This window comes from Anolis carolinensis, chromosome 6 (genome assembly GCF_035594765.1).
Source record: "Anolis carolinensis isolate JA03-04 chromosome 6, rAnoCar3.1.pri, whole genome shotgun sequence".
Lineage (NCBI taxonomy): Eukaryota > Metazoa > Chordata > Lepidosauria > Squamata > Dactyloidae > Anolis > Anolis carolinensis.
In genome coordinates, this window is record NC_085846.1 from 115,087,913 (window position 1) to 115,115,731 (window position 27,819).

Consider the following 27,819-nt stretch of genomic DNA (forward strand, 5'->3'; position numbering starts at 1 on the left):
TCCAAATTGCAGATGAAATAGAAGTGCAACCCAACTGGGGGGAAATTTTGTGGCTCTGAACTGCACATAGGAAATAAACCTAATATTCCAAATATTTATTAATCCTGTTATTTTGTATTCAAAGCACCATTCCAAGCCCTGCTGCTTTCAAAATATTGGACTGTTCCAATTGAACATTTTCCAGGTTAAGGCTGTTGTAAAACTATAATGTCCATGATTCCATAACATGCAGTCATGGCAGTTGTTAAACTACATTTATTCTATAGTGTAGATGTGCTCTAGGTTTCTATGTTGCTAGCATTCAAGCCATGAAACTGATGGAAGACCCAACGTGGCTCTGGTTTAAGTGAACAGAAAAACACCTGAGGGTACATCTACACTGCAGAATTAATGCAGTTTGACGCCATGTCAACTGCCATGCTCAATGCTATGGAATGATGGGATCCGCAACTGTCCTTAGCCTTTTCTGGGCTTTAGCACAGTTGGTAAATTGTCAGCAGTAATAAAATCTACCAACCGAAAGATGGCCAATTTGAAGCCCGGTCGGGGTGAGCACCCGACTGTCAAGCCCTGCTCACGGTTTACCTAAGCAGTTTGAAAACAGCTGAACTATAAGTAGAGAAATTAGGTACCACTAATTTAGCGGGGGAGATATTTTACGACACCATAAAATGCCGGTGACCAAATGGAAGGAGGAAATCCTGACGGCTCTTTGTGATAGAAAATGGAGCAATAGCACCCTCCTGTGGCTGAAGCCGAGCATAACCTGGACTTCATACACAACACACCTCCTTTCTGTCTGTTCTGTCTAAACGGCATTGAATGTTTGCCATGTATGTGTACTGTGATCTGCCCTGAGTCCCCTTGGGGAGATAGGGTGAAATATAAATAAAGTGTTGTTGTTGTTGTTATTGTTGTTTTATTATGACACAGCAAACAAGATAGATATGCTGGATTTCGTATCACAAAATCACAAGTCGAACACTTCCCAAGTGTCTAGGGCTGTGTGATGTATTTTCGGATGATGCGTGCAGATCCCAGTAGGGTGGCTTTTTGCAGTTGGCAGATCGTAATTTTGTCAATGTCTATTGTTTCCAAATGCCAGCTGAGATCTTTTGGCATGGCACCCAATAATAAATTATTATTATTATTATTATTATTATTATTATTATTATTATTATTATTATTATTATTCTCTGCCAAAAATTGCTGGTGCCTCACCAAACTACAACTCCCAGGGTTCCACAGCATTGAGCCATGACAGTGCAAGTGGTTTCAAACTGCATTAATTCTACAATGTGGATGTACCCCTAGAGGGTGACTTGAGCAAGTTCAACTCTCAGCCTCAGAGGAAGGCAATGGCAAACCACATCTTGCCAAGAAATCCCACGATAGGTCAGAAATGTCTTGAAAGCACACAACAAGCACAATTGTTGGCACTGAGTTACAATGATCCCGCCAAGGTCCATAACCCCCTTTCCCAGGTTTATAGGAATCATGTGGGAATTGTGCAGATCTTCATATATCATTGGATTGCAATCCGCAGCATCCTCCACTTTGGCTCCTTGGGAATCTGAAAACCTTAAAATAGTCAGGAAGTCCTCCTTGGATCTCACTTTGTGAGAAAGTTGAGGTATCAACTCAATACATAAAATGATAAATGAATGACACAGAGTTAGGAACCTCTACCCAACTTTAAAGCATTAACCTCTCCAAGACTCACCAAGATGCAGCGTTCCTGGGAATTCAAGGGAGTCGCTCTGCCCATAGCTGTTCACCGCTGACACTCGGAAGAAGTAATCCGCCTCTTCAGGAGGGTTGCTCAGGGTGAACTCGGTTTCGGGAATTGGAGAGTCGTGGCATTTCAGCCAGGTGAACCCGGTCATTTTCTTGCGTTCCACCAGGTATCCGTCAATGGGGATGGGCCGCTCCATCTTCGGAGGGGACCAGGCCAACGTCACTGAGGTTTCTGTTTTATTTTTCACCACCGGGTCCAGAGGAGGATGAGATGGAGGCTTCTTTGGGGCTGGACGGAAGGAAAAACAGCAAAATGTATTGTCAAAGAGGCATCATGAAACTATCACATGTTTATAATTATTTGTATCAACCTTTTTTCCCAATGACAAATTCAAAAGAAGTAAACTATAGAAGTATAAAAGTAAATTATAGATTAATATATATTAATCTACATCAGAGGTGTCAAAGACATTTTCATGAAAGGCCACATTAGCCTTATGGTTGCCTTCAAAGGGCCATTGAATCCATAGAATCAGTGGATACAGAGGGTCAGCTACATATATTTTTACATAGTGGTCAATGCTTTTTAGTTTGGGTCTTCAGATGTTACTGAACAATAAATCCCATCACCTTCAATGATCTATCATTTGGATTGGGGATAATGGGAATTGCAACTGGACTTTGAGGTTGAGGAATGGTTCAAGGACATTTTAAAGTCAGACATCCTATCCATAAGCCTTGTATCTACAATCAAGTCCTACTATCCTGATTAAATAGTTTTGGAAAAATTGCATTCACGACCATTTAGAGATAACCTTTTGGAAAAGTTTGATCTTCCAGAGAAAAACCAAAAGCCCATTTGAGTAGAATTTTCTCATATGGTATACAATCAGATATAGTAACGCAATGTCTTCAGTTGTTAGACTGAATAACTTGTTATCTCTGATCTGTTAGGAAAACAAAGATCATGCCAGTGCATAAAAAATAGCAGTGCTTCAGAAGTGTTTTTCAGTTGCTCAAAAATATATCTACTCTCCCATAAAATAACTTGTTTTATATCATGCACTCAAGAGACGAAAATGAAGTCGGCTTTGGTCAAATAACATATTTGGTTTGCTCACAGCCTTCATGTGTTCAGCATAACGCAGGTACATAGCTTATCAGTCCAGTTTCAGATATGTTTGAGATAATCTCTGTCCCATCTGGCCAGAAACATCTCTCTTACAAACATCAAGCAAGTATTTGCTCTTAGCAGTCCCAAAGTCTAAGAAGAACCTAAAATGGAGTCTGGGATCTGTGCAGTCTCAGATCAGATCATGTGGTCAGCAGCCCCTCCCACAACTTCTCAGGAAACATAGAGCAAGGGAAGCTGCATACCTGTCAGGGATTCCTCTTCTTCAGAAGAGGAAGGGGAATCTGAGGGTGAGTTGGAGTCTGAGGAGGAGACTTTGCTAGTACCCTCATTCCAGGAGAGGCGAAAGGAAACAGAGCAGAGACGTCATTCGGCTCTGTCAGATTAGCTGGCAGAAATGCAGCTGAGTAATTAGGAACTGCCCTAGCAGTTGTGTAGGGACCCAGGGCTATGAAAGCCAAAGCAGGTGCAGCCAGCTCTTGCTGGTAACAAACTGACTCTAATGCCTTCACTCTCTGTGTGCCTGCTCCAAGTCTGCACCTAGATTTATGCCTGTTTCTTTGTCTGAAGTAAGACTTCCCGGCTTTCTCTTGCATTATTCCACTGTGTGTGCCGTACTTTATGTTTTGCTGAAGTAAAGCAGTTTTCATTTACTTGCCCCAGTGTCTTAAGGCTGTTCTTGAAAGACAAAACAGGACAATACCAGTACATATATACCATACAGTAAGCAAACAGAATCACAGATAAACAAATTACTAGAAGAGGCTTGAAGAAGGTTCTCATTTCCAATAGATAGAACAAGTTATAGCCTTACAGATGTTCCTGTATCACAACTCCCATCAGCTCTAATCATGTGCCTAATGATGATGAATACAGGAGTTATATCCTAACATCTGGAAGGTCATCTGAAATTATATGACAAGCTGGAATTATTATTACTTTGCCTCACTTTGAGCAATGTCAAGGAATATTCTGAAGTTTGCTGGAAACTCCAGAGTAACCCATAACTCCAAAACAGACTAGACAATGAGATCTGGTCTAATTTGGTCCAATCCACTGTCTAACCATGGTGTAGGTAAAGGTAAAGGTTTTCCCCTGACATTAAGTCTAGTCATGTCTGACTCTGGGGGTTGGTGCTCATCTCCATTTCTAAACCGAAGAGCCAGCATTGTCCATAGACACCTCCAAGGTCATGTGGCCGGCATGACTGCATGGAGTGCCATTACCCTTCTTCCAGAGTAGTACCTATTGATCTACTCACATTTGCATGTCTTCTGCAGGTTGGCAGAAGTTGGAGCTAACAGCGGGAGCTCACCCCGCTCCCTGGATTCAAACTGCCGACTTTTTAGTCCGCAAATTTAGCAGCTAAGCAGCTTAACCCTCTGCACCACCGGGGGCTCCAACCTCCTAAAATATATTTTTAAATATCAACCATGGTGTAGATATTTAGAAATATATTTTAGGAGGATGACAGCATTTAAGTCCTTCAAGAATTTGGTGACGCCATTAAATGTAGTGCATTAAGTGCCAGGCACAATTGCTCAGCCCTGGACATATTTCCCTGTCTGGAAATCAAGACAAAAATCTTAACTAAAAGGAATGTTCCCTAATGAAGCTGAGATGAGGGGATTATTGGGGAAGTGAATAAATAGGATAAAGGAACATTTAATCCAGTCTGCAGAAGACGGATGCAGAGCTGAGGATGAGTTCTAGTGTTGCAATGACTGCGAAGGAAGGAGAAAGTTAGCTAAGTAAATACACAACCCGTTCTTTCTTCCCAAAGGACACCAAACTTCGAGGGTTTGCAACCAGGCATGGGCAAACTTGGGCCCTCTGGGTGTTTTGGACTTCAACTCCCACAATTCCTAACAGCCTACCGAGTTTGTCCATGCCTGCTTAAGACCATGAGATCTGAAAGCCCTAAGGCAGGCGTCCCCAAACTTTTTAAATGGGGCCAGTTCACGGTTCATAACAAACTATGAACAAATTCCCATGCATACTGTACATATCTTATTTTGAAGTAAAAAAACAAAATGAGAACAAATACAGCCTTAATGTTAATCATAATCATAATCATGATAAAAATAATAAAGAGTGTTGGAAGAGACCCCTTGGGCCATTTAGTCCAACCCCCTTCTGCCTTTGTGCACCAAAAGCACAAGCAAAGCCACCCTGACGGATGGCCACCCAGCCTCGGTGTCAACAACAACCACAACAATAACAACCACAATAATAAAGAGGGTTGGAAGAGACCCCTTGGGCCATTTAGTCCAACCCCCTTCTACCTTTTGCACCAAAAGCACAAGCAAAGCACCCCTGACAGATGGCCACCCAGCCTCAATGATGATGATGATGATGATGATGATGATAATAATAATAATAATAATAATAATAATAATAATAATAATAATAATAATAAATACTACACTTGATCTTACCAAAAGGCCGAGAAGCCAGACTGACAAAGTTTTGGAACACAACACACCAGACATCACAGTTGTGGAAAAGAACAAGGTTTGGATCATTGATGTTGCCATCCCAGGTGACAGTCGCATTGATGAAAAACAACAGGAAAAACTCAGCCGCTATCAGGACCTCAAGATTGAACTTCAAAGACTCTGGCAGAAACCAGTGCAGGTGGTCCCGGTGGTGATGGGCACACTGGGTGCCGTGCCAAAAGATCTCAGCCGGCATTTGGAAACAATAGACATTGACAAAATTATGATCTGCCAACTGCAAAAGGCCACCTGACTGGGATCTGCACGCATCATCCGAAAATACATCACACAGTCCTAGACACTTGGGAAGTGTTCGACTTGTGATTTTGTGAAACAAAATCCAGCATAACTATTTTGTTTGCTGTGTCATACAACATCGTTGTGTCAATAATAATAATAAATAATAATATCACACAAACCGACGAAACCATTGATCATATTCTCAGCTGCTGTAAGAAAATCTCACAGACAGACTACAAACAGAGGCACAACAATGTGGTCCAAATGATTCATTGGAACTTACGCCTCAAGTACCACCTCCCAGCAATAAAGAATTGGTGGGATCACAAAAGTATTGAGACCGCTTGGGCAATTTAGTCCAACCCCCTTATGCCTATGTGCACCAAAAACACTAGCAAAGCTGCGGGGGCCGAATAAATGGCTTCGATGGGCTGCATGTGCCCCCCGGGACCTTAGTTTGGGGACCCCTGCCCTAAGGTTGTCGGGTTGGCATCCCTCCGCATGTCTAATTGCAAGGATGCCTAAAAAGGTCACACGACCAGCAGCGTGCCAAACGCTGGACAGCCCTGAGCATTAAAATCTGCTGCTATTTGCATTTGCTGCCAGAGAAATGTCTCAGATCCGTAGCTGCAAGCTAAGCATGGAAGGAATTGTACAAGAATGGGACTGAGCCTTCCACCCGCCATTGATGTAAAGGAGGCTCGTGGGAATTTCCAAGATGCTGATTTTCTCATTGTGCAAACATCTTTGGTAAGATACAAAGCGTAAAAATAGGGAAGCTCGGCCCTTCCTTTTCTTGGCGACCCACAGAAATATCGATGGGTGTCACAAGATATGCCGTCATGCCCCCTGCGGTTTAATGGGAAGGCCAACGCTTCAGCGCTCCGGCCGATTTAACACCCAGCTCAGGTTCGGTAGTTTGGTGAAATGCTGAAATTGGATCTTGAGGCCCTAACCTTGGACATATTAAACTCTGTAACATTATGCCTGGGGATGCTTTGCTTTTTTGCTGCATCCCCCACTCTTGTTATTCATGGCACAAAGAACTGGGTTACTTTTTGCCCATGGTCAACAACATCAACCTGGTTTTCCCTGAGAAATAAACCCATGTAGGCTGCTTCCACACTGTAGAATTAATGCAGTTTGACACCACTTCAATGGCTCAAATCCTATATACATATAGATCCATGTACCTGTATATCTGTATCCATATACAGTAGAGTCTCACTTATCCAAGCCTCGCTTATCCAAGCTTCTAGATTATCTAAACCATTTTTGTAGTCAATGTTTTCAATACATCGTGATATTTTGGTGCTAAATTTGTAAATATAGTAATTACTACGTAGCATTACTGCCTATTGAACTACTTTTTCTGTCAAATTTGTTGTATAACATGATGTTTTGGTGCTTAATTTGTAAAATCATAACCCAATTTGATGTCTAATAGGCTTCTCCTTAATCTCTCCTTATTATCCAACATATTCGCTTATCCAAGCTTCTGCTGGCCTGTTTAGCTTGGATAAGTGAGACTCTACTGCAGGGATCCCCAAACTAAGGCCCGGGGGCCGGATGCGGCCCATTGAAGCCATTTATCCGGCCCTCATGGCTCAAGGGCAGAAGGGGGTTGGGCTAAATGACCCAAGGGGTCTCTTCTTCTCTTACAACCCTTATTATTATTATTATTATTATTATTATTATTATTATTATTATTATTATTATTATTTGAAACACAACAAGATGAGTCCACAGCAGACACTCTGCTGGCTCTTGTACTGGATCACATGCCAAACACTTCCCAAGTGTCTAGGTCTGTGTGATGTATCGGCGAATAATGCGTGCAGATCCCAGCAAGGTGGCCTTCTGCAGCTGGCAGATGGTAATTTTGGCAGCACCGATTGTGTTTAAGTGCAGGCCAAGGCCTTTAGGCACTGAACCCAGTGTGCTGATCACCACTGGGACCACCTTGACTGGCTTGTGCCAGAGTCTTTGTAATTCGATCTTTAAATCCTCATATTGTGTCAGCTTTTCCAGTTGTTTCTCCTCAATCCTGCTGTCCCCTGGGATTGCAACATCTACAATCCATACTTTGTTTTTTAACACGATTGTGAGTTCAGGAGTATTGTGTTCCAAAACCCTGTATTATTATTATTATTATTATTATTATTATTATTATTATTATTATTATTATTAACATTGAGGCTGGGTGGCCATCTGTCAGGGGTGCTTTGCTTGTACTTTCGGTGCACAAAGGCAGAAGTGGATTGGACTCAATGGCCCAAAGGATCTCTTCCAACTATCTTTATTGTTGTTGTTGTTGTTATTATTATTATTATTATTGCTCGGTGGCCAACTATAGTCCGGCCCTCCAACGGTCCGAAGGATCGTGAACTGGCCCCCTGTTTAAAAAGTTTGGGGACCCCTGCTCTACTGTATATGGATACAGATATACAGGTACATAGATCTATATGTATATAGGATTTGCAAGGACCTGCAAACATATGAGGGGAAAATTCATATATAAAATTAATGGATATAGATAGATAGATACAGATATATAAGTACATAGGGATTGCAAATACATGCAGGGGGTTAATGCCTATATATCTGTAGGAGAGTTTGACAAATATTTCAGGGGGAAATGCTTTTATAAGATTAATGGATATATATTTTTCTTCTTCCTGACTTGCATGGGCGTCTTTCCCTTTTCAAAACATTCCTTTGGTTAAGAGCGAGGGAGGCTTTGGAAAAGAAACAGATAGGTGAGGGTAAGAGAGGAATATATCATATATTGCAAACAATGGCCTCCAGGTTCTGTTGCCCGGCCTTGACCCTATTATAAGCCAAGAGAGGCTTTTTCAGCTAAAAAGAAAGGGCTGAAAAACTTGGCTTATCTTTGAGCATTTATATTCCGCCTTTCTCACTCCGAAAGGGACTCAGGGTGGATCACAGAACATACATGTGCAGCAAACATTCAACACCATTTTATATAAGACATGGCAGACAATTTACACAGATAGAGGTATATAGGCCTTTCCCACCTTCGGCATCTCGGAGGCTTGTGCTCTTTTCTGGCTGTCACTCTATCTCCCTGCCAAAGAGCTTTGTTTGTAAACTTCCTTCTTGATCTAATCACCAGCAATTTCTGGCATTTCTGGGTGTCTTTAAAATACCTCCCTGCTGTTTAAGCGGTACCTATTTGTCTACTTACATTTGGCTTTCAAACCACTAGGTAGGATTGATGACCGTCACCCCGGCTTTCAAATTGATTTGAACCCGCAGCGGAGAGTTCCGCAGATCCATCACCAAAAGGAACGGAGCGGGACCGCAGCAGACTATTGTTAAAAGATCTTTTTTTCTTCACTTTCCCCTTCCCTGAACTATGTAACCAATCCCCCAATAAAAGTAGCATTTATTTTAACAGTAACACTCTCTATCTGGTTATTTTGTGTCTTTCTCTGACTCCTTCCTTTGCATGCAATTTCTCTCTCTCTCTCTCTCACTAACCCGTCTGATCTTTAAACCCTGGCGGAGGCTTCCCCGCCATAGGTTAATACAGCGGACGATACAAATTGGCTCATATCTTTATCAAAATTACCCCTAGCACGCTCTTCTTTTAGTCCTAATCCTTTCTAAGGCTCCTGACTCAAGGACCACCAGCGGAACCAAAATCGGTCCAGTTCTCGGCACCTCATCAGCTGACTGTCAAACGGAACCGACTGCTCTCTTCCAGCCTTATCCCGGACTTTCCTCTCCCCGCGACCCGCGGGATGGTTTTAGGAGATCCCTGGTCCCTTTCTGTGAACTGGGGATGGGGGATCGCCCTCCCGCTGGGGAGACATAGTTCTCCAAGGACCTTCACCCTCTCTACAGCCTGCCAGGAGGGTGCCTGGACGGGCGCCCTCCACGTTTCATTCATACCTTCATAATTTTATGAAGGAGAAGAACACTCCTCCCCAGACCTATCCCTGAACTTATGAAATCTTATACTTCCAAAGACTGCAACCCACATGTGCCTCTTCCCCATGCCATCTCTATGAATTCCTTCCACCACAGATGAACTCTTTTCCTCATGTATCCGTGAATTTTCATATTCTATGTACCTGGACACCCACATGAATCACTGTTGTATGAATTTCTAATCGTTGGGCTAACTTCATGAATTGTGAAATCATGCTGCTAAAACTCCACTTTTATGAATTTCCATATTGGGTTCCCCAGATGTTGTGAACTTCGTTCTTATCAAATGTTTTCAAATTGTTTATATCATTCATGATTCCCCTTTATGCAATGTAACCCACCTCTATGGATTCTCCCTTACTTCCTTGAAATCTATCTATCTGCCTATATGTATTTGTACTCTTTGGGATCCCCGGAAAATATGTATTTTTCCCAGCTGGGTTTATATTCCAACTTTATTTTATTTTTCATTTTATTTCACATAATTGCCAAGTCATGAAATCAAATAGGGAATATTTCGAACTCAACTTGAACCCCAGAACCTGCCCCATTTTCTATGACCCAGGCTTCCCTTCCCAAAAACAAAAGGTTAATCCGCTGCCGCTTAACCTAATCAGATTCAGATTGCATGGACAATATAGGGCTTGAGTCGCCGAATTCGGAGTATTTGACCTAAAGGTGATTCGCCCTCAAGGCAAACATTGTCATATCTCCTCCAAAAAGGAAATCCAGGACACCTCAGGAAGGCGCCCTGCTGAGCCCATCACCACCCATCCCTACTTCCACCTCTGACACCCCAAGGCATATCTGAAATCTGTGTACGTGACAGGAACCCTTGATTGCTGTCATTAATCCCTTTAGAATTCGGCCGGGCAGGAATTAATCCGATCCTTCCTGCTCAGTCACTTCATTGTTCCAATAACTCCCGCCTTCTCCTCTCTGATTGGCCCGAGTGGGGACAAAAAGCAGCTCCCTATTGGGCCAGCAGAGCAAGGCGGGAAACGAAAGCCCGCCTCGTTCAACACTCTAGCCTATCCGCGATCAGATGGGCGGGGGAGCGGGGCGGGAAATTCAAGGGGCTGTCAGACTGAAACATTGTATAAATATGGCTTTATTTTGGTTATATGGTACGCTAGTAGACTGAATGATCACTACTAGAGTCCTTTTCAGCTGAATCGCTCAATAAAGACTCCTTGGCGGATTTTCCTTCAACTTTGGCGGACCTTCTTCATTTCGGCTTCAGGTTGTATTGCGGCTCATATTTTCCTATTGGCTCCGCCAAGGTCCGTTCTCTCAGGACCGGATCGGCTCTCTCCTTAAGGGGCCCGATCCCCCTAAAACGCGGTCGACAACAGGATGAAGCTGGGTTAAAGGCCAGGAGCTCACCCTGACTCAGGCTTTGAACTATCAACCTCTTGGATTGACAAGATTGACTGCAGCTGGTGGTTTAACCTGCTGTGCTAAAGCCCGGTCCCACATCTGTTTTTAATTAACACTTTCCCTCTGTTCTATTTTCCAGTTAAGTTTTTATTACACAACTAGCTGTGCCCGGCCACGCGTTGCTGTGGCAAAGTATGGTGGTATGGGAAATAAAGTCTAGAGGAATTGGTGGTAGTTAAGGTAAAGGGTAAACGTTTTCCCCTGACATTAAGTCCATTATAAATGGGTTATATAGCTGTGTGGAAGGGCCTTGAGTCTACACTGCCATATAATCCAGTTAAAATCAGATAATCTGTATTTTATAGGCAGTGTGGAAGAGGCCTAAGTGAGGCCTAACTCTGCCTGTCCCCTGGGCTGAGTGGGTTGCTAGGAGACCAAGTGGGCGGAGCTTAGCTTTCTAACTGGCAGCAATTGGATAAAAAACAATTATTCCTCTCCCTCTAATTAGGACTTTATTTTTCTTTCCTTTTTGTTGTATGAACGTAGAGGCATGGATGAGGGGTTGTGCTGGTAAGTTTAGTGTTTCTGGGATGCGTAGTTTTGTTGTTTTGTCCTAGGCCGAAATTTCATTACCCTTTTATATATATAGATGTTGTGGGTGAAAAGTGATTCATGGATACTTTTAAAAACAGAACAAGAAATATTTTAAAGTTCCTGATTCCTCTTTTGAGAAGACCTAGAACTGTCGTTGCAAAATTTGTACTTTCTTATTCTGTCTTAAAACAATCCCAAACTTTAACGATTTCATATAGAAGGAGAAGAAAACGTAGCTCACCAGAAACTGTAAACTGGGTGGATGTTCGGCAGTCGTCGGCCACAAACACGATCTCTCCGGCGTCTTCCATTTTGCAATCTCGGATGATCATGCTGTGCTCCTTCTTGGATGCGGTGAAAGAAATCCTGCTATTGGACTTGAGTTCTTCCTTATCCTTCAGCCACCGGGACTTCTGGCACTTGTTTTCTAGCTCCACGCAGAATATGGCCGTGTCGTTCACACTGACTGCAGTCTTCCTTGGAAGCTTCTTGATAATATTCCCTATGGATAAAAATTGGGGAGACTGAATTATTTTAAAAATTAGCATTCGCAAAATATATTTAAGAGGCTACCAAAGTAAAGTCCTTTGTGTATAATTTCAGCTAACTCTATGACATCTCTCATTAAAAGTATCAGGTAGCAAGTGATGGGGTAAATTCAGTCTAGTTGCTAATCAGAAAAGATGGCATTGAAGTAGATGTCTATTTGGTATAAAGCCAAACTATCAACACAATCACTTGCCAGATGAAGGTTTGTTGGCAGTCATACCTGGTGCTGCTGGTTTATCTACACCTTCCTTCTCAGGTAATAGAGCAGGGGTCCCCAAACTAAGGCCCAGGGGCCGGATATGGCCCTCCAAGGTCATTTACCTGGCCCCCACCCTCAGTTTTATAATATATTTTTATAACAGTTTTAATTTATTTATTTATTTATTTATTTATTTTATTTACATTACTTTTACCCCGCCTTTCTCTCCGAGGAGACTCAAAGCGGCTTACAGTAAATAGGCAAAAATTCAATGCCTAAAAACAATGTAAAAACAACAATTCATATAAAACAATCTACAAAACAACATTCATATAAAACAGATACCATTACAAAATAAAAACACATTATATAAAATTTTAAGAATGTCCAAGATTAAAATCCATTCATCCAGAATCCTCAAGTCTTTGTACAGGTCATGTAAAGTCCATGTAAAGTTAATAATATAATATATTGTATATACATATAATATTGATAAAAATATTATAATGTTATACATTATAATACTAATAATAATACTACCATATAATATTAATTATATGTTATATATTACATATAGTATTACAGTATAATGGTATAGTTCAACATAGCAATGTATAATGCTAATATTGTGCTATGCTAATAATATAATATATTGTATGTACATACAGCTGCTCTGAGTCTCCTTCAGGATAAGAAGGGTGGGATATAAATGTAGTAAATAAATTTAGTAAGTAAATAAATAATTAATTTCAGACTTCAGACCAAATTCTGAAATGACTTGAAGGAACACAACAATAACAACAACAACAATCCTAACTTGACTATCTTATTGGCCAGTAGCAGGCCCACACTTCCCATTGAAATCCTGATATGTTGGTTAAGATTGTTTCCATTTTTAAATATTGTATTGTTCTTTCATTGTTGTTGTTGTTGTTTTGCACTACAAATAAGACATGTGCAGTGTGCATAGGGATTTGTTTGTATTTCTTTTTCAAGTGATAATTCGGCCCCTCAACCGTCTGAAGGATTGTAGACCGGCCCTTTGCTTTAAAAGTTTGAGGACCCCTGTAATACAGCATTCCTGTAGGAAACTCTGATCTAAAGGTTCTTTATTCAACCTAAGAGTCGCTTCTGCTCTTATCTTGGATCACTGATCCAAGATAAGAAACTGTTTGATACCCAAGGAGCAATCACATCTGGCTCTTGGTCTATTTGAACTCTCCTTCTCCTATAGGAAAAACTCCAACCTTAGGTTCCTTATCCAACCAACAAGTTAATTCTGCTCTTATTTCCAGTCAATGATCAGAGAAAAGAGGTTGCTTAGCATCCAAGGAGTGATTGGGTTGTTGGGCTGTATGGCCATGTTCCAGAAGCATTCTCCCCTGACGTTTCACCCACATCTATAGCAGACATTCTCAGAGATGCCTGCCATAGATGTGTGATTCTGGCCATGAAAGCCTTCGACAATACAAGGAGTGATTACTTCCAACTTTTGGTTTATCTGCATTCCCCATCTCAGCTAATAGAGTTTGACTCATGGAAACACTGTTAGATAGGTTCCTTTTATGCTGTATGCTGACTTTTATGACTATTTTACTGATGTTGATGTTTTATTGATGAGATATTTGTTTTATTGTTTTATTGCTGTTATTGTATTGTTGTGTCGGGCATGGCCCCATGTAAGCCGCTCCGAGTCCCTTCGGGAAGATGGGGCGGGGTATAAAAATAAAATTATTATTATTATTATTATTATTATTATTATTATTATCCAACCGGCAAGCCAATTCTGCTCTTATCTCCAATCACTGATAAGCGATAAGAGGTTATTTAATAAATAATAATCACCATCATCATCATTTTATTTCTTAAACATCTCTCCTTGTGTCTCAAGGAGGATATCAAGAAGTGATTACATCCAGCTCTTTGTCTACCTACATTCGCCTTCTCAGCTAATAGAATGTTCCTGAAGGAAACTTTGAGCTGGAGGTTATTTATTCAACCTGAAAGCCAATTCTGCTCTTATCTCCAATCACTGATCCCAGAGAAGTGTCAGTTTAGCATCCAAGGAGCAATGACATAGGCCCACATTCTTCTTCCAAGCTAATATTGTGTTCCATATGGAGACTCTGAACTTATCCAGCCTGTAAGTCAATTCTACCATTATCTCCAATCACTGATCAGAGAGAAGACAACTGTTTAACATCCAGGTAGTGATTACATCAAGCTGTTGATCTCTCTGCATTTCTCTTCTTGGTCACAAGGTTGTCCTACTCGGAAACTCTGGCCCATAGGTTCCTTATTCTATATATAAACTAATTCTGCTCTTATCTCCAATCACTGATCAGAGATAAGAAACTGGCACCCAAGAGTTGATTACATCAAGATATAGACCTGTCTGCATTTCTCTTCTCAGCTACTTAGGTGTTCCTCAGGAAAACTCTAACCTATAGGTTCCTTATCCAGCCTGCAGGTCAATTCTGCTCTTAGCTCAAATCAGTCATAAGGGAAAAAAATAGGCTATTAAGCATCTAAGGAGTCTTTATATCAGGCTTGGGCAACGGTGCCAATTTACATACATTTCACAAATAAAGCAGACTGCACCAAAACTACAAATCATGGGATGTAACTTCCAATTTTCTTTTCTCCTGATTTTTTTTTATCCAATTGTCTTCCTTTTTGTGAGCTTTGGAGGCTGAACAGATATACGGGAGGGACTAAACTGCCATGTGTTTAAATAGTCTTCAACTGTATTCTCTGTCGAAATGGAACTGAACCTAGCTTTGTATGACAGGACATGCCTTTTATGACCCCAGCTCAGCTGTTCAAGAAGCAATGTGAGAAAGAGAGCCGGGAATCCCATCCTGATCCCACGCAACATCCGCTTGTAGCCTGTTAATGCAAGGTCTAGATGGGTTTGTTTACCAACATTAGGGAGGATGCAAGAAGTAGTCAAGTTGCAAAGAGAAGAAAGAGGTGGGTTATACATTTAGTATTCTCCCAGACTTTTGAAAGAAGAGACGCCGGAGCACCAGGCAGTTTTGCCAGTACAGTGGGACGGCTTCATGATGAGTTTGGGTCTTCATCTACATGAACATTAACCCAAGGAGTTGGCCATATAAGGCAAAGATGGTGCTATCAGGACTACCATCCCACATGTAGAAGCAAAAAAGTAGAGCTTGCCAACTGAATCAGTGCTAAAGGTAGGAAGGTGTTATTTATTGTATTTGAGGTTAGTTCTCACTTCTCCTTGAACTGGGCACCAGAGTTGAAGAAGGACATTGACAAGCTGGAACGTGTCCAGACCATATAGAGAATTTAATTGGTTGGTTGGTTTATATTCCACTCTATAACTAAATGTCTCAAGATGCCATAATATAAAATCAATCCAGTTGAGCCATTCTTTCCGTGTCACCATAGTGCCACTCACCATTTCTCAAACTCTACTAAGTGGCCATCTCTGGGGTACAGCACTTGTATCCCAAAGATCCTAAGGATATGAGAACTTCACTTCCACTCACCTTGGACACTAAGTTCTGCAATGGTCCTGCTCCCTTCTTTCATTTCACAAATGTAGACGGCGTCATCATCCATGGTAACGTTTTGAACCGTGAGCTTCCGATGCGTCCCTTCTTCTTCGATGTTGTACTTGTTGCTCTGCTGAAGTTTCGTCTCCTCTTTGAACCAGGTGGTTTCGGTGGTGGCAGCAGGAACCTCGCACTGGAAGATCGCCGACTCCTTCTCCCGCACTTCCAGATCTCGTAGCTTTGTCTTGAATGGGATTCTTGGTTCTTGGGGGCAGAAAGGATGAGAACGTTATGAGAATTGCAACATCACAAGAAAACGAGGACATGATAGGAGGTTTGCTCTAATCACCACTGTGACAGAATAATGTATACTGAGAGATATTCACCATAGGACCTACAAATGCCTAGAGAAATGCTCGTCCGAGGAATCTCCAGATCCTCCAGATTCCCTATGGCTTATATCTGCTGGAAGTTGACCATAGGGCCTACAAGTTGACCATAGGGCCTACAAGTTGACCATAGGGCCTACAAGTTGACCATAGGGCCTACAAGTTGACCATAGGGCCTACAAGTTGACCATAGGGCCTACAAATGACTAGAGAAGTGTTTGCTCTATGAATCTCTAGGTCCTCTAATGCACCTTTATAAACAACATCCATCAGACGTTGATAATAAAATCTCACAAATGCCTAGACCAGTGTTCTCTCCAGGAATTGCTAGATCCTCCAATGATACTCAACCTGCAATTATAAAAGCAGTAATATATCATTAAAATTCTTCCCTTGAAATACTTCTTGTAAGATGTAGTGTTCATGCCATGAGACAACTGTGCATCATCTGAAGCAAACAACATTGATTTCTACTTTGGAACTATTCTTTTTACAACTGGCACATTTCACTCAATTAATCAACTAAAACTCATAAGAGTAAGCAATTGGTATCGTTTTTTAAGTGTTGTGATAAGCAAGATGCTTTCCTTCAAATGTGTATCAGGTTTTTGAATTGCATGACTACTTCTATGGTGCATCTATATTGTAGAATGAATGCAGTTTGACACCACCAGTTTTGCAAGGTCTTTCACCCTTGTTGAGTGTGAGTGCCTCACCAAACTACATCTCTTAGGACCTCATAGCATTGAGCCATGACAGTCAAAGTGGTGTCAAACTGCATTCATTGTGGCATATAGATTGACCCTTATCTTGTCATTCCTCCCCCTTGGGCCATCTTCTCCCATAAGAGAAGGCTTCAGGAATCCATTGCACCAGCCCCGTGCCCTCCAAGAGAGCTGCCAGTGGGAGTGAAGGTTATGAATCACCGCCAGCTGCAAGGCAGGCCACCTGTTTGGCATAACATGAAGTCCTTCCAGCATGACCAGCAACATTCCCCTCCACTTGCCTCTGTTTAGAATACTTGGAAGACTGAAACAATCAATTAAGTTAGAGAACAATATTTATTGTTGTTGTTGTTGTTGTCTTTTCTGACTTATGGCAACCCTAAGGCAACGTATCACAGAGTTTTCTGGGGCTGAGAGTGTGCAACTTGTCCAAGGTCACCCAGTGGGTTCCATGGCTGAGCAGGGAACCAAATCCTGGTCTCCAGGATCATAATCCTGTTGGGAATCATCCTGGACTACTCAAGTCAGATAGATGATAGAGTTAGATTGAGGGAATCCTTTCCCCATTTCCAAAGCATGCGTAGATAGGATTCACCATTGTTTCCTACTTCCCGTCCTATTTAGGTCAGCCCACCCTTTGATGCTTTAGAAATGTGATCTCTCCTAGGGCTTTGACGTAACTTCCCCCAATTTGGCTTTTGAAATGTTTATGGCCCTAGAGAAGAACAGACCCATGAGGTTTGGTTGCCATACCGGCTTCCTGCTTTGTTCCAGAGAGGACGCACTTCTGTCCTCTAATAGCCAAGATGTAGCTATCTGGAGCTTTGTTATTTTAATCCCTCTATGTGGATTAGAACAGGATAGATTAGATAGTTAGGTCCAAACCTTTTCTATCCATCAATGGATTTCTTTTTACCTCAATAAATACTTTTAAACTTTAAAGCTAACTTTGCATCCCTTTGCCTTCCTGATGACACAAAGGCCTTCCAAAACTCACACCATGTAAGTCTCACCGCTGCTGCAATTTTTACTCTGCTATTTTAATGGGAATTTACCTCATAAAGAGGGTGATTAGAGCTTAACAGCTTGTCTATTCCCAACAAATCCAACACTCAAACCTCTACATCATGCTGGATATCTAGAGAATAAGATGCTATGTTCCAAAGTTTATTGCTGGATAACTAGGGAGTGCAGGAGGTGCAGGACACACCGGGTGACACCATCAGAGCAGGACCTCCACCTGCTCAGGTGACAAGCATGAAGGACGAAAGAGGAGGCCTTCCCTCCCTCTTTTCTCCTTTCCTTTCTTTTCCCATGCCCATGAGCACTGGTGTCTCACCACTAGATACCTTGTAAAATACAACTTCCATGATCCCATAGCACTGAGCCATGGTAGTTCGAGTGGTGTCAAACTGCATTCATTCCACAGTGCAGATGCACCCAAAGAGGCTGAAGATGAGCTAAACAACTAGGACAGTGCAATCAGGTGGGAACATCAATGCTGCAACATTTTCTATATGTAAATCATGAACATTGACAAATGCAGAAGTGGCTGGGATGGCAGGACAAACTGTCCTCATCAAAAGTTTCAAAGGAACTGCACACTGGGAAGGTGAAAAGTCAAGAAGGGAGGCCACCCCCCATACTATTCTGCAGCCTCAGCCCTCTTGCTAAATGTGCAAATGTGGGAGCAGTCTCAGCATTGCTGCCTTTGAGGCCAGGCTTGCGCTCGAGCGGGCACCTGTTCACCATGGAAGGAGATGGGAGGCCCTCCGGCTCGTGGCACATAAGCAGCCAAACAGCTGTCCAGCCATCGCAACCTTCTGTCACTTTCGGATGAACCCCTGACGAATGTGGACAGGCTGGGTTAAGGCACCTCCTGCTTCCCTAGTAACAGTTGCAAACTGCAACTGTTAATGACCAGTTCATGTGGTGGATCCAGGACTGCTTCCCTGACCCTTGGATGTTGTTGTTGTGTGCCTTCATTTCCGATCTATGGTGACCCTAAAGTGAAACTATCACAGGGCTGTCTTGGGAAGATCTGTTCAGAAGAGGTTGGCCCTTGCCTTCCTCTGGGGCTGAGAAAATGTGATGAGCTCAGCGGATTTTATGTTGGGATAGGGCAGGGGTCCCCAAACTAAGGCCCGCGGCTGAAGGCGGCCCTTCAAGGTCATTGACCTGGCCCCTGTCCTAAACTTAGGGTTGACCTAAGTCTACCTGATTTTGGGGGGTCTCTTTGCTTACCTGTGGTCTTATGAGATTGTCTAGATGGTCTTTGAAGGTCTCTTTGCTTAGCTACAGCCTTATGAGACCATCTAGATGGCTTTTGGAGGTTACTTTCCTTACATATGGTCTTATGAAATCATCTAGATAATCTTTAAGGTCCCTTTCTTTATCCATGGTCTTCTGATGGCCTGATGAGATCAACTAAATGGCCTTTGAGGGTCCCTTTCCTTACCTATGGTCTTATGAGACTATCTAGATGGCCTTTGAGGGTCCCTTTCCTTACCTATGGTCTTATGAGACTGTCTAGATGGCCTTTGAGGGTCCCTTTCCTTACCTATGATCTTATGAGACTGTCTATATGGCCTTTGAGGGTACCTTTCCTTACCTATGGTCTTATGAGACGGTCTAGATGCCTTTGGGGGCCCCTTTCCTTACCTATGGTCTTATGAAATCATCTAGATAGTCTTTGAGGTCCCTTTCTTTATCTATGGTCTTCTGATGGCCTGATGAGATCATCTAGATGGCCTTTGAGGGTCCCTTTTCCTTACCTATGATCTTATGAGACCATCTAGATGGTCTTTGGAGGTCTCTTTCCTTACCTATGGTTTTATGAGATCAGGAGTCCCCAAACTAAGGCCCGTGGGCCGGATGCGGCCCTCCAAGGTCATTGACCTGGCCTTTGTCCTAAACGTTAGACTTTGGGTTGACCTAAGTCTGAAACGACTTGAAGGCACACAACAACAACAATCCTAATTTTGGACTATTTCATCATAATCCGGCCCCCCAGCAGTCTGAGGGACTGTGAATCGGCCCTCCAATTAAAAAGTTTGAGGACCCCTGGGATAGGGCTTCAAAACTTCATCTCCAGAGTCCTAGCCCAACACTCAAAACACTACACCTACAACTTTAATTTGTTGACAGATGAGCAATGAAATTACTTCGCTTCAAAAACTTCCCTTTGAGAACCAGGGCAAGTCTGAAGTCCCTTTCATCTCAAAGACAAGCTTTTACAAGCAGTTCACAGACTTAGTTAACCACAGTCAAGGGTTGGAAAGGACTCAGCATTCATCTTATCCAGAACCATGAGTCCAGGCCACCCATTAGCCCAACACAGCTCCTCTCTTGCCCCAACCAAAAAACAAAGTGCAGGGTCACCACCAAATGAGTCACCTACAAACAGGTCCAGATGGATCAAGAAGGAAAGCCAAACTGGGCACCACAAAGTATAGCAATAATTCCCAACATAAGTACAGATAAATTCTATTGTCCTAAGGGGCCAAAAAAAAAGGTTGAAATGCCCACATGGGCCCTAGAAGGCATTTGGCCTAAAATGCTTTTTGTGTGAGTCAGGTGGATGCAATGGTCAGAGGATGGCTCTCCAACTGTCTACAAGGGACAGCTATTACCCCACCACCACCTCCTACAGTTGCCCACCCCAGCTTTAGCATCTATTTATCACACATGGAACCAGAATACTATATGAGTAAGTCAACCTTATGCATAAGTCAAGGGCAAGTTTTGCGACCAAAATTATGGGTTCATTAAGGGTCATCCTGCAGAGAGGAGAAAGGCCAGAGCCTCAGGAGGCCAGCAATCCTTAGCTAGCACTTCTATTTTCTTGTCCAGACATTCAAAAAGTCCAGAAGTGGCATCACTATGGAGAGAATAGAGTGGTTCTGGGCTTCTTTAGGTTCTCTCAGGGTGGACTACACTCTTGCATTTCATCATCCAATTTAAAGAAGAGGATGGATCCTTTTTTGATAAGAGTTAATGCGTAACACTTTCATTGAACTATGATAAAATGACCAAGGTTTGCAAGGGATGACAATTTTAGACTAAAACTTCTCAACCTCTGCTCCAATTCTGTGGAACTCATTGCCTCCATATGTTAGAGCAATGTCGGAGTTGCAATCTTTTGTCAAAGCACTCAAGACTTGGCTGTTTGGTTGTGCATTTAAGTAAATCAGATCTAATTTGCCAAATAGTCACTGTTTAATGTTTTTATGTTGAATGTTTTTATATTGTGGAATGATATTTTAAATTGTAAGTCGCTCGGAGCACTCTGGTGGAGAGCGACTAATTAAGAAATGAAGTGAAGTGAAGTGAAGACTTGTACATCATATATGATATGGCTTTTGTTAAGATTATGCTTAATGATGGATAATTTGATAAATTGATAAGTATGTATTTTATGTAAATAGTTAATTAATTAAAAAATTAATTCTCTAATAAATTAATTAATTAGTTAGTCCAAAAGTTAACCCATGATTTACTGTATCTTCTAATTATCAACTAATCTAGCTTGTAAATTGATATCGTTATAAATCTCAATTTAATCAAATACCTCACCACTACCTTTATACTTTATATATTTTATATAATTGTATTTCTGTGGCGCAGGCTGGTGAGCAGCCAGCCAGCTGCAGCCAGCTGTAACAAATTACTCTGACCAAGAGATCATGAGTTCGAGGCCAGCTCGGAGCCTATGTTTGTCTTGTCCTTGTTCTATGTTAAAGGCATTAAATGTTTGCCTCATATGTGTAATGTGATCCGCCCTGAGTCCCCTTCGGGGTGAGAAGGGCGGAATATAAATACTGCAAATAAATAAATAATAAATAATGACTTTATATTGCAACTACTCACCCTTGACTGTGACCAGAACAGAGCTGTATGTCTGCCCAGCCAAGTTGGAAGCCGTACAGGTGTAGAGACCATTGTCCACCTGCTTGCAGAAGAGGATCTTCAGCACAAAGTTCTCCTGTTCGTCTTCATAGATGATGTGCCTTCGACCTTCCAGGATGACTTCGCCATCCTTCTTCCAAACGATCTCCGGCTTGGGTTCTCCCGTCACGTAACAGCTCATCTTGGCGTGTTTTCCCTCCGTGACGGTGAAGGTCCGCGTGGTCACCCCATAATACGACCCTCCGTCACCCCGGAGGCCTTTGGCAGTCAAGCTGGCCGCCCTCTCATAGTCAAGGGAGAGGTTCAGGCCCAGTTTGGACCGTCCTTCAGTGGAGGAGTAAGCTGAGGAGATGATGGAGTCGGTGCTGGAAAAGTCCGTCTTCCGGATTTCCTCCCGTCTTTTTTGCAAGTGGGTCAGCAACGGGGACGTCTTGCTGTTGCCCACGTCTATGGCATGCCGGGTGCCGCCCGGGCTGTAAGAATCTGCTGTATCAACCACCAATGAAGCTGCGGCACTGGTGGCTCCGAGAGGGTTTGCAGCACGGCAAGTGTACGTCCCGGTGTCGTCCAACCGAGTGCTTTGGATCTTGAGGGCGTTTTTCTCGCCCTGGGATTGAATCTGGATGCGGTTGGATTCCGACCTGCCACCCAAGTTCCTCCCATCCTTCTCCCAGTTCACAGAAAGAGGAGGACTACCCTGGACAATGCACTTGAACATGGCGTCTTCTCCCATGATCACTCGGATGGAGGTTGGCTTCTGGATGAAGTACGGCGCCTGTTCCGTCACCGTCGTCTGCTCCCCAACCTTGATGCTGACTGCGGCAAAGGCCTCCCCGATGGTGTTCTTGGCCCTGCAGATGTACTGGCCACTGTCCTCCAAGTTCAAGTCATAAATGGTCAAACGATACAGATCCCCGTCTTCCACCATCTTAAATCTCCCTCCGGTCTGGATGGGAAACTTGTCCTTCTCCCAGCTCACCATCGGGATGGGATTTCCCATGATCTGGCAGCTCAAGGTGGCATCTTTCCCCATGGACACCGCAAAGGCCTTTGGCCTGGTCAAGAACCTTGGCACCCCACTGTAAGAGCTGTAATCCATCTTGATGGTCTAGAAGGAAGTAAAAAAGGGAGAGAAAGAATAGTTGTGAATGGGATTTCGATCACAAGAAAGAGTCCCTTTTTGAAGCATATGGGACACCCTAGATCTATACAACCATGCACATCGATATTGAACACATCAGCATGTAGCAACAAAAGAGCTTCCCCTCACTTTGAGTAATCCCACTATTACAAAATATCCAAAGCCAATTTATCATTAGTACGAGCAAAAGTTTCAAAATAGTACAGTATGATCTCTATATCCATGAGTGACATGTTCCAAAATCCTCCTGTGGATACCTGAAGGGTGGATCATGGAGACCTTATATTTTGACTATATAGTATGACTCCATATCCAAGGAGATACATTCCAAGACCATCACCATCCCATGGATAATAGTGAACCCCATAATGTGACTATCGTTGTGATGGAAACATAGCATTAAATTGTACTGGAGGACCTAGAGAAGAAAACAAACGCTTCCAGAGGGGAATATGTTCAGGGTGTTGTTGTGTATTTTTCAGGCTGTATGGCCATGTTCCAGAAGTATTCTCTCCTGACGTTTTACCCACATCTATGGCAGGAATCCTCAGAGGTTGTGAGATATATAGATGTGGGAGAAACGTCAGGAGAGAATACTTCTGGAAGATGGCCATACAGCACAAAAAATACACAACAACCCTGTGATTCTGGCCATGAAAGCCTTCGACAACCCATATGTTCAGAGTGTTGGTAAATGAAACCACCAATATTGAATCCATGAACAAGGGAATCATACTTACTTGAGCTGGATGTATGAGAGAATAATGCTAGAGGACCCGGAGAAACCCACAAACACTTCCATTGGTGTGTCTCTAGGTCCTCTAGTTATCCATATTCTATGGTATACTTAGGCCAGAAGCCCATAGAATAGTACTGGAGGATCTAGAGAGGCTCACAACACTTCCAGGAGAAATATGTTTTGGCCATTGAAAAATACCAAGCACGACTATTTTGAAGACACCAATATGCTATTTAATGCCCAGTTGCTCATCAGCATTTGATTAAAATTGGTATTATCAGCCGTATCTATTCATTTCCCAGCAACCGGGCAAAAACACGTATCATAGTCTCTGTTTTATTTCTTATATATTGGTTTCAAAGCCAAAATAAACACTGAAATGGGAATTTTATAATGAAATATCAAAATACAGGCATTACCTAGGTCCCTTCTCCACTACCACATAAAATCCAGATTATCAGCTTTGAACTGGATTTATGGCAGTGTAGACTTATATAATCTATTTTAAAGGAGGTAATGTGGGTTATCTGCTTTGATAGTCTGGATTATATGACAGTGTAGAAGGGGTCCTAATGATCAGATCAAGAGACTCGCCCAACAAAGCTGAATGAAGTCATACTCATATTTGGAATGAGAACCATCTGCTACACGTCCCTTAGGTAAAAGAATAGCTACTTGGAAGAGATAAGCCAAGCCATCACATCACCAAAATTGGGATAGTGAAGCATCTATCTATCTATCTATCTATCTATCCAAAAAGCCTGTCCACTCTTCTCAAATCAGAAGACTGGGTCACTTTCTGCATGAGCTGTTTTTCCATAACATCACCAAATGACATTTTCTATGGAGACAATGATATCAATTTTCCTTTGAGATCATGAATCAAGGAGGAGCGTATGAAATAATTGCTTGAGTTAGATCCTATTGTGGTCCTGGTTACAAACATACAACTTTCCGTTACTAAGGATGCAGCTACTCTGTAGAATTAACACAACTAGATAGTTGATGCCACTTGATCTGTCTTGGCTCCATGTGATGGATCTTGGGAGTTTATCTTGGTGAGGCACCAATACTCTTTGGCAGACAACGCTAAAGACTTATAAAACTACGGGCCACAGAACTCCATGGTACTGAGCCATAGTGGTTCAAGTAGTGTTAAACTGTGTTAAACAGTGTAGATGTACCCGTGTATTCAACGTGTTGGTTATGACCCATCAAGCCCTGTATCAGTGATTTCCAACTTGTGGGTCCTCAGATGTTTTGGCCTTCAACTTTCAGAGATCCTAACAGCTGGTAAACTGGCTGGAATTTTCTGGAAATTGTAGGCCAAAACACCAGGATATCCACAGGTTGAGAACCATTGACCTATATGGTTTGGGTCCAAGATACCTGTTGGACTGATTTTATTGAGATTTCAAACTACATTCATTCTGCAGTGCAAATGCATCCTTATACTGTAATAAGTGGCAATCACCAATGGATCCCGACCAGAAACCTGGTCAAGTTATGACTACAATAACCCTATCCTACTGTTGTTCTTTCATATGTTCAACTTAACTTATATCCATCATTCCCCAATTAAAGCTTAAGGCCATTTATTATGGTGGCAATCACCATCACGAATTGACAAAGAGCTTGTTGTTGTGTGCCTTCAAATCATTTCCGAACAATGGCAACTCTAAGCCAAACTTATCATGGGGTTTTCTTGGCAAAATATATTCAGAATGTGGATTGCAGACAAAGAGGAATAGAAAAGAGCTGGTAGTTGGAAGTAATATGGAGTACAGTGGTTCCAGGACCTCTTTGAGATGCCAAAATCCATAGATACGTAAGTCATATTATATACAATGACATGGCAAAAAATGATGTTCATGTTTTGACTTTGGTCCTATCTCCAAGAGGGCCCACAGTGGCGCAGCGTATTAAAGCGCTGAGTTGCTGAACTTGCGGACCGAAAGGTTGCAGGTTTGAATCCGGGAGGCGGAGTGAGCACCCGCTATTAGCCCCAGCTTCTGCCAACCTGGCCGTTCGAAAACACGCAAATGTGAGTAGATCAATAGGTACCTCTCCGGTGGGAAGGTAACGGCGCTCCATGCAGTCATGCCGGTGGCCACATGACCTTGGAGGTGTCTATGAACAACGCTGGCTCTTCGGCTTAGAAATGGAGATGAGCACCAACCCCCAGAGTCGGTCACAACCAGACTTAAGGTCAGGGGAAAACCTTCCCTTTACTTTATGTGTCTCCAAGATCTCTCATAAAATACGGTGTTGGCTACACCAGTCACAAAAAAACCCCATTATGGCTCGGAAGGATTACATAACATCAGTCGACTTCCAGTCCTCCATATGGGCTAAACTGGGTTCAACTGGTTTTGCTAAATGCTAAGGAAAGCTGGGCAAGGCTGCAGAATTGCGAAGTAAAGGGAATGGATTAGGAAAGCCCTTGGCCATTATGGCCCAAAACCATATGTACTGTGTATGAAATTAAAGTTATTCCAAAATCTGAAGGAAAGAAGATTCAAAATACAGAACACTTCTGGTCCCGAGCATTTTGAATAAAGGATACTCAACTTGTAATCACCAACAGATAGCCTTTTTCTTTTCCACTTAAGCGGTTGAGGGGGGAAAGGAAGAGGACTGAGGCTGTTAGGAATGGTGGGTGTTGGAGTCCAAAACACCTGGAGGGCCGAAGTTTGCCCATGCCTGACCTACACTGTAGGAAAAATGCAGATTGATACCACTTGAACTTCTATGTCTCAATGCTATGAAACTTTGAAGTTGCAATTTGACAAGGTCTATAGCTTTCCCTGCCAAAGAGTCTTGGTACCTTGCCAAGCTAAAAATCTTAGGATTCCATCCCATAGCAATTAAAGCAGCGTCAAACTGCATTAATTCTACAGTGCAGATGCACCCCATAGCCTTGTTAGCAATGCAGTCAAGCCACCCACATTCATTGGAGTTAGGGGCACAGGACCCGCCGCAAAAATAGAAAAACCTGAAATAAACACTAATTTTTTTAAATCTGAAAGAACAACACTCTAGGGCCCCTTCCACACAGCTGAATGAAATCCCACATTATCTGCTTTGAACTGGACACAGCTGAATAAAATCTCACATTATATTCTCTGAAGTGGGATATATGTCAGTATGGACTCAGATAACCCAATTCAAAGCAGATATTGTGGGTTATTCAAACACTAGGAAGGCTACTGAGGCTTTGGCTGCACAAAATTATATCCCAACCATCAGTAGTTAAATGCACTACAGGTGTGTAACAACCAGAGAGTGTGGCTTAAAGGCACAGTATACCACACCACCAATAACACTATTTTTGTTCCTGTGTTATACATGTTATATATATGTGTGTGCGTGTGTTATATATATACACGTAATTTCCCAATTGGCTCTATCATAAAACATGGGGAAAGTTTATTAAACTGCAAAAACTTTTGTCTTTGCAGGAGGGACATCCTGCAGCACATTTTGCTATAGTTTTTCAATGAATATCTCATCATTGAGTCTAAACCAGTCCAACCTAGTTTGTGGCAGCCAAAAAAATGAAGTTTCTGGAGCAGAACAACTGCTTTCCATTTTTTTTATCACGTCAGCAGCAACTAAAGAACATACTGCAAGTCGCTTCTGGTGTGAGAGAATTGGCTGTCTACAGAGACGTTGCCCAGGGGATGCCCAGATGTGTTACCATCTGGCTGCCCATGCCTGATATATACTTTAAAAAGCACCTTGATTAGAATCATAATGTATATGACGAAGTTAGATAAGACTTTCAAGGCTTCTCTCGTGTCCCTGCAAGCTAGAGCTGACAGATGGGAGCTCACCCCGTCTCGCAGATTCAAACCAGCAACCTTCAACCTGAATATTTGCACAAGATAAAATTCCCTAGCCTAAAATGATACATTTTAATATATTGGGTTTATGGTTCCCGTCCCCTTGATCTGGTCATGTAAGTGTGATTTATTGTTATAATTGTATTATTTTACTTTGTTTAATAATGTGTATTATGTTGTTATGTAATGTTTGTGTTGCTTTTATGACTGTAAACCGCCCTGAGTCCCATCCGGGAGATAGGGCGGTATATAAATAAAGTAT

General features: G+C 42.3%; 1 protein-coding gene across 12 annotated transcripts in view; it reads right to left on the bottom strand.

The window, feature by feature from the left end:
- The window catches only part of obscn (obscurin, cytoskeletal calmodulin and titin-interacting RhoGEF), a 212,538-nt gene that overhangs the window by 183,399 nt on the left and 1,320 nt on the right, over nt 1-27,819 (bottom strand). For all 12 annotated transcript variants that reach the window (XM_062957387.1, XM_062957386.1, XM_062957385.1 and 9 more), the window contains exons 2-5: nt 21,794-22,940; nt 15,805-16,074; nt 11,780-12,040; nt 1,724-2,026 (exon numbers count right to left, since the gene is read on the bottom strand). In XM_062957387.1, the coding sequence (XP_062813457.1) occupies nt 1,724-2,026; nt 11,780-12,040; nt 15,805-16,074; nt 21,794-22,931 (1,972 nt within the window). In that variant the 5' untranslated portion in view covers nt 22,932-22,940. The remainder of the gene's footprint in view (nt 1-1,723; nt 2,027-11,779; nt 12,041-15,804; nt 16,075-21,793; nt 22,941-27,819) is intronic.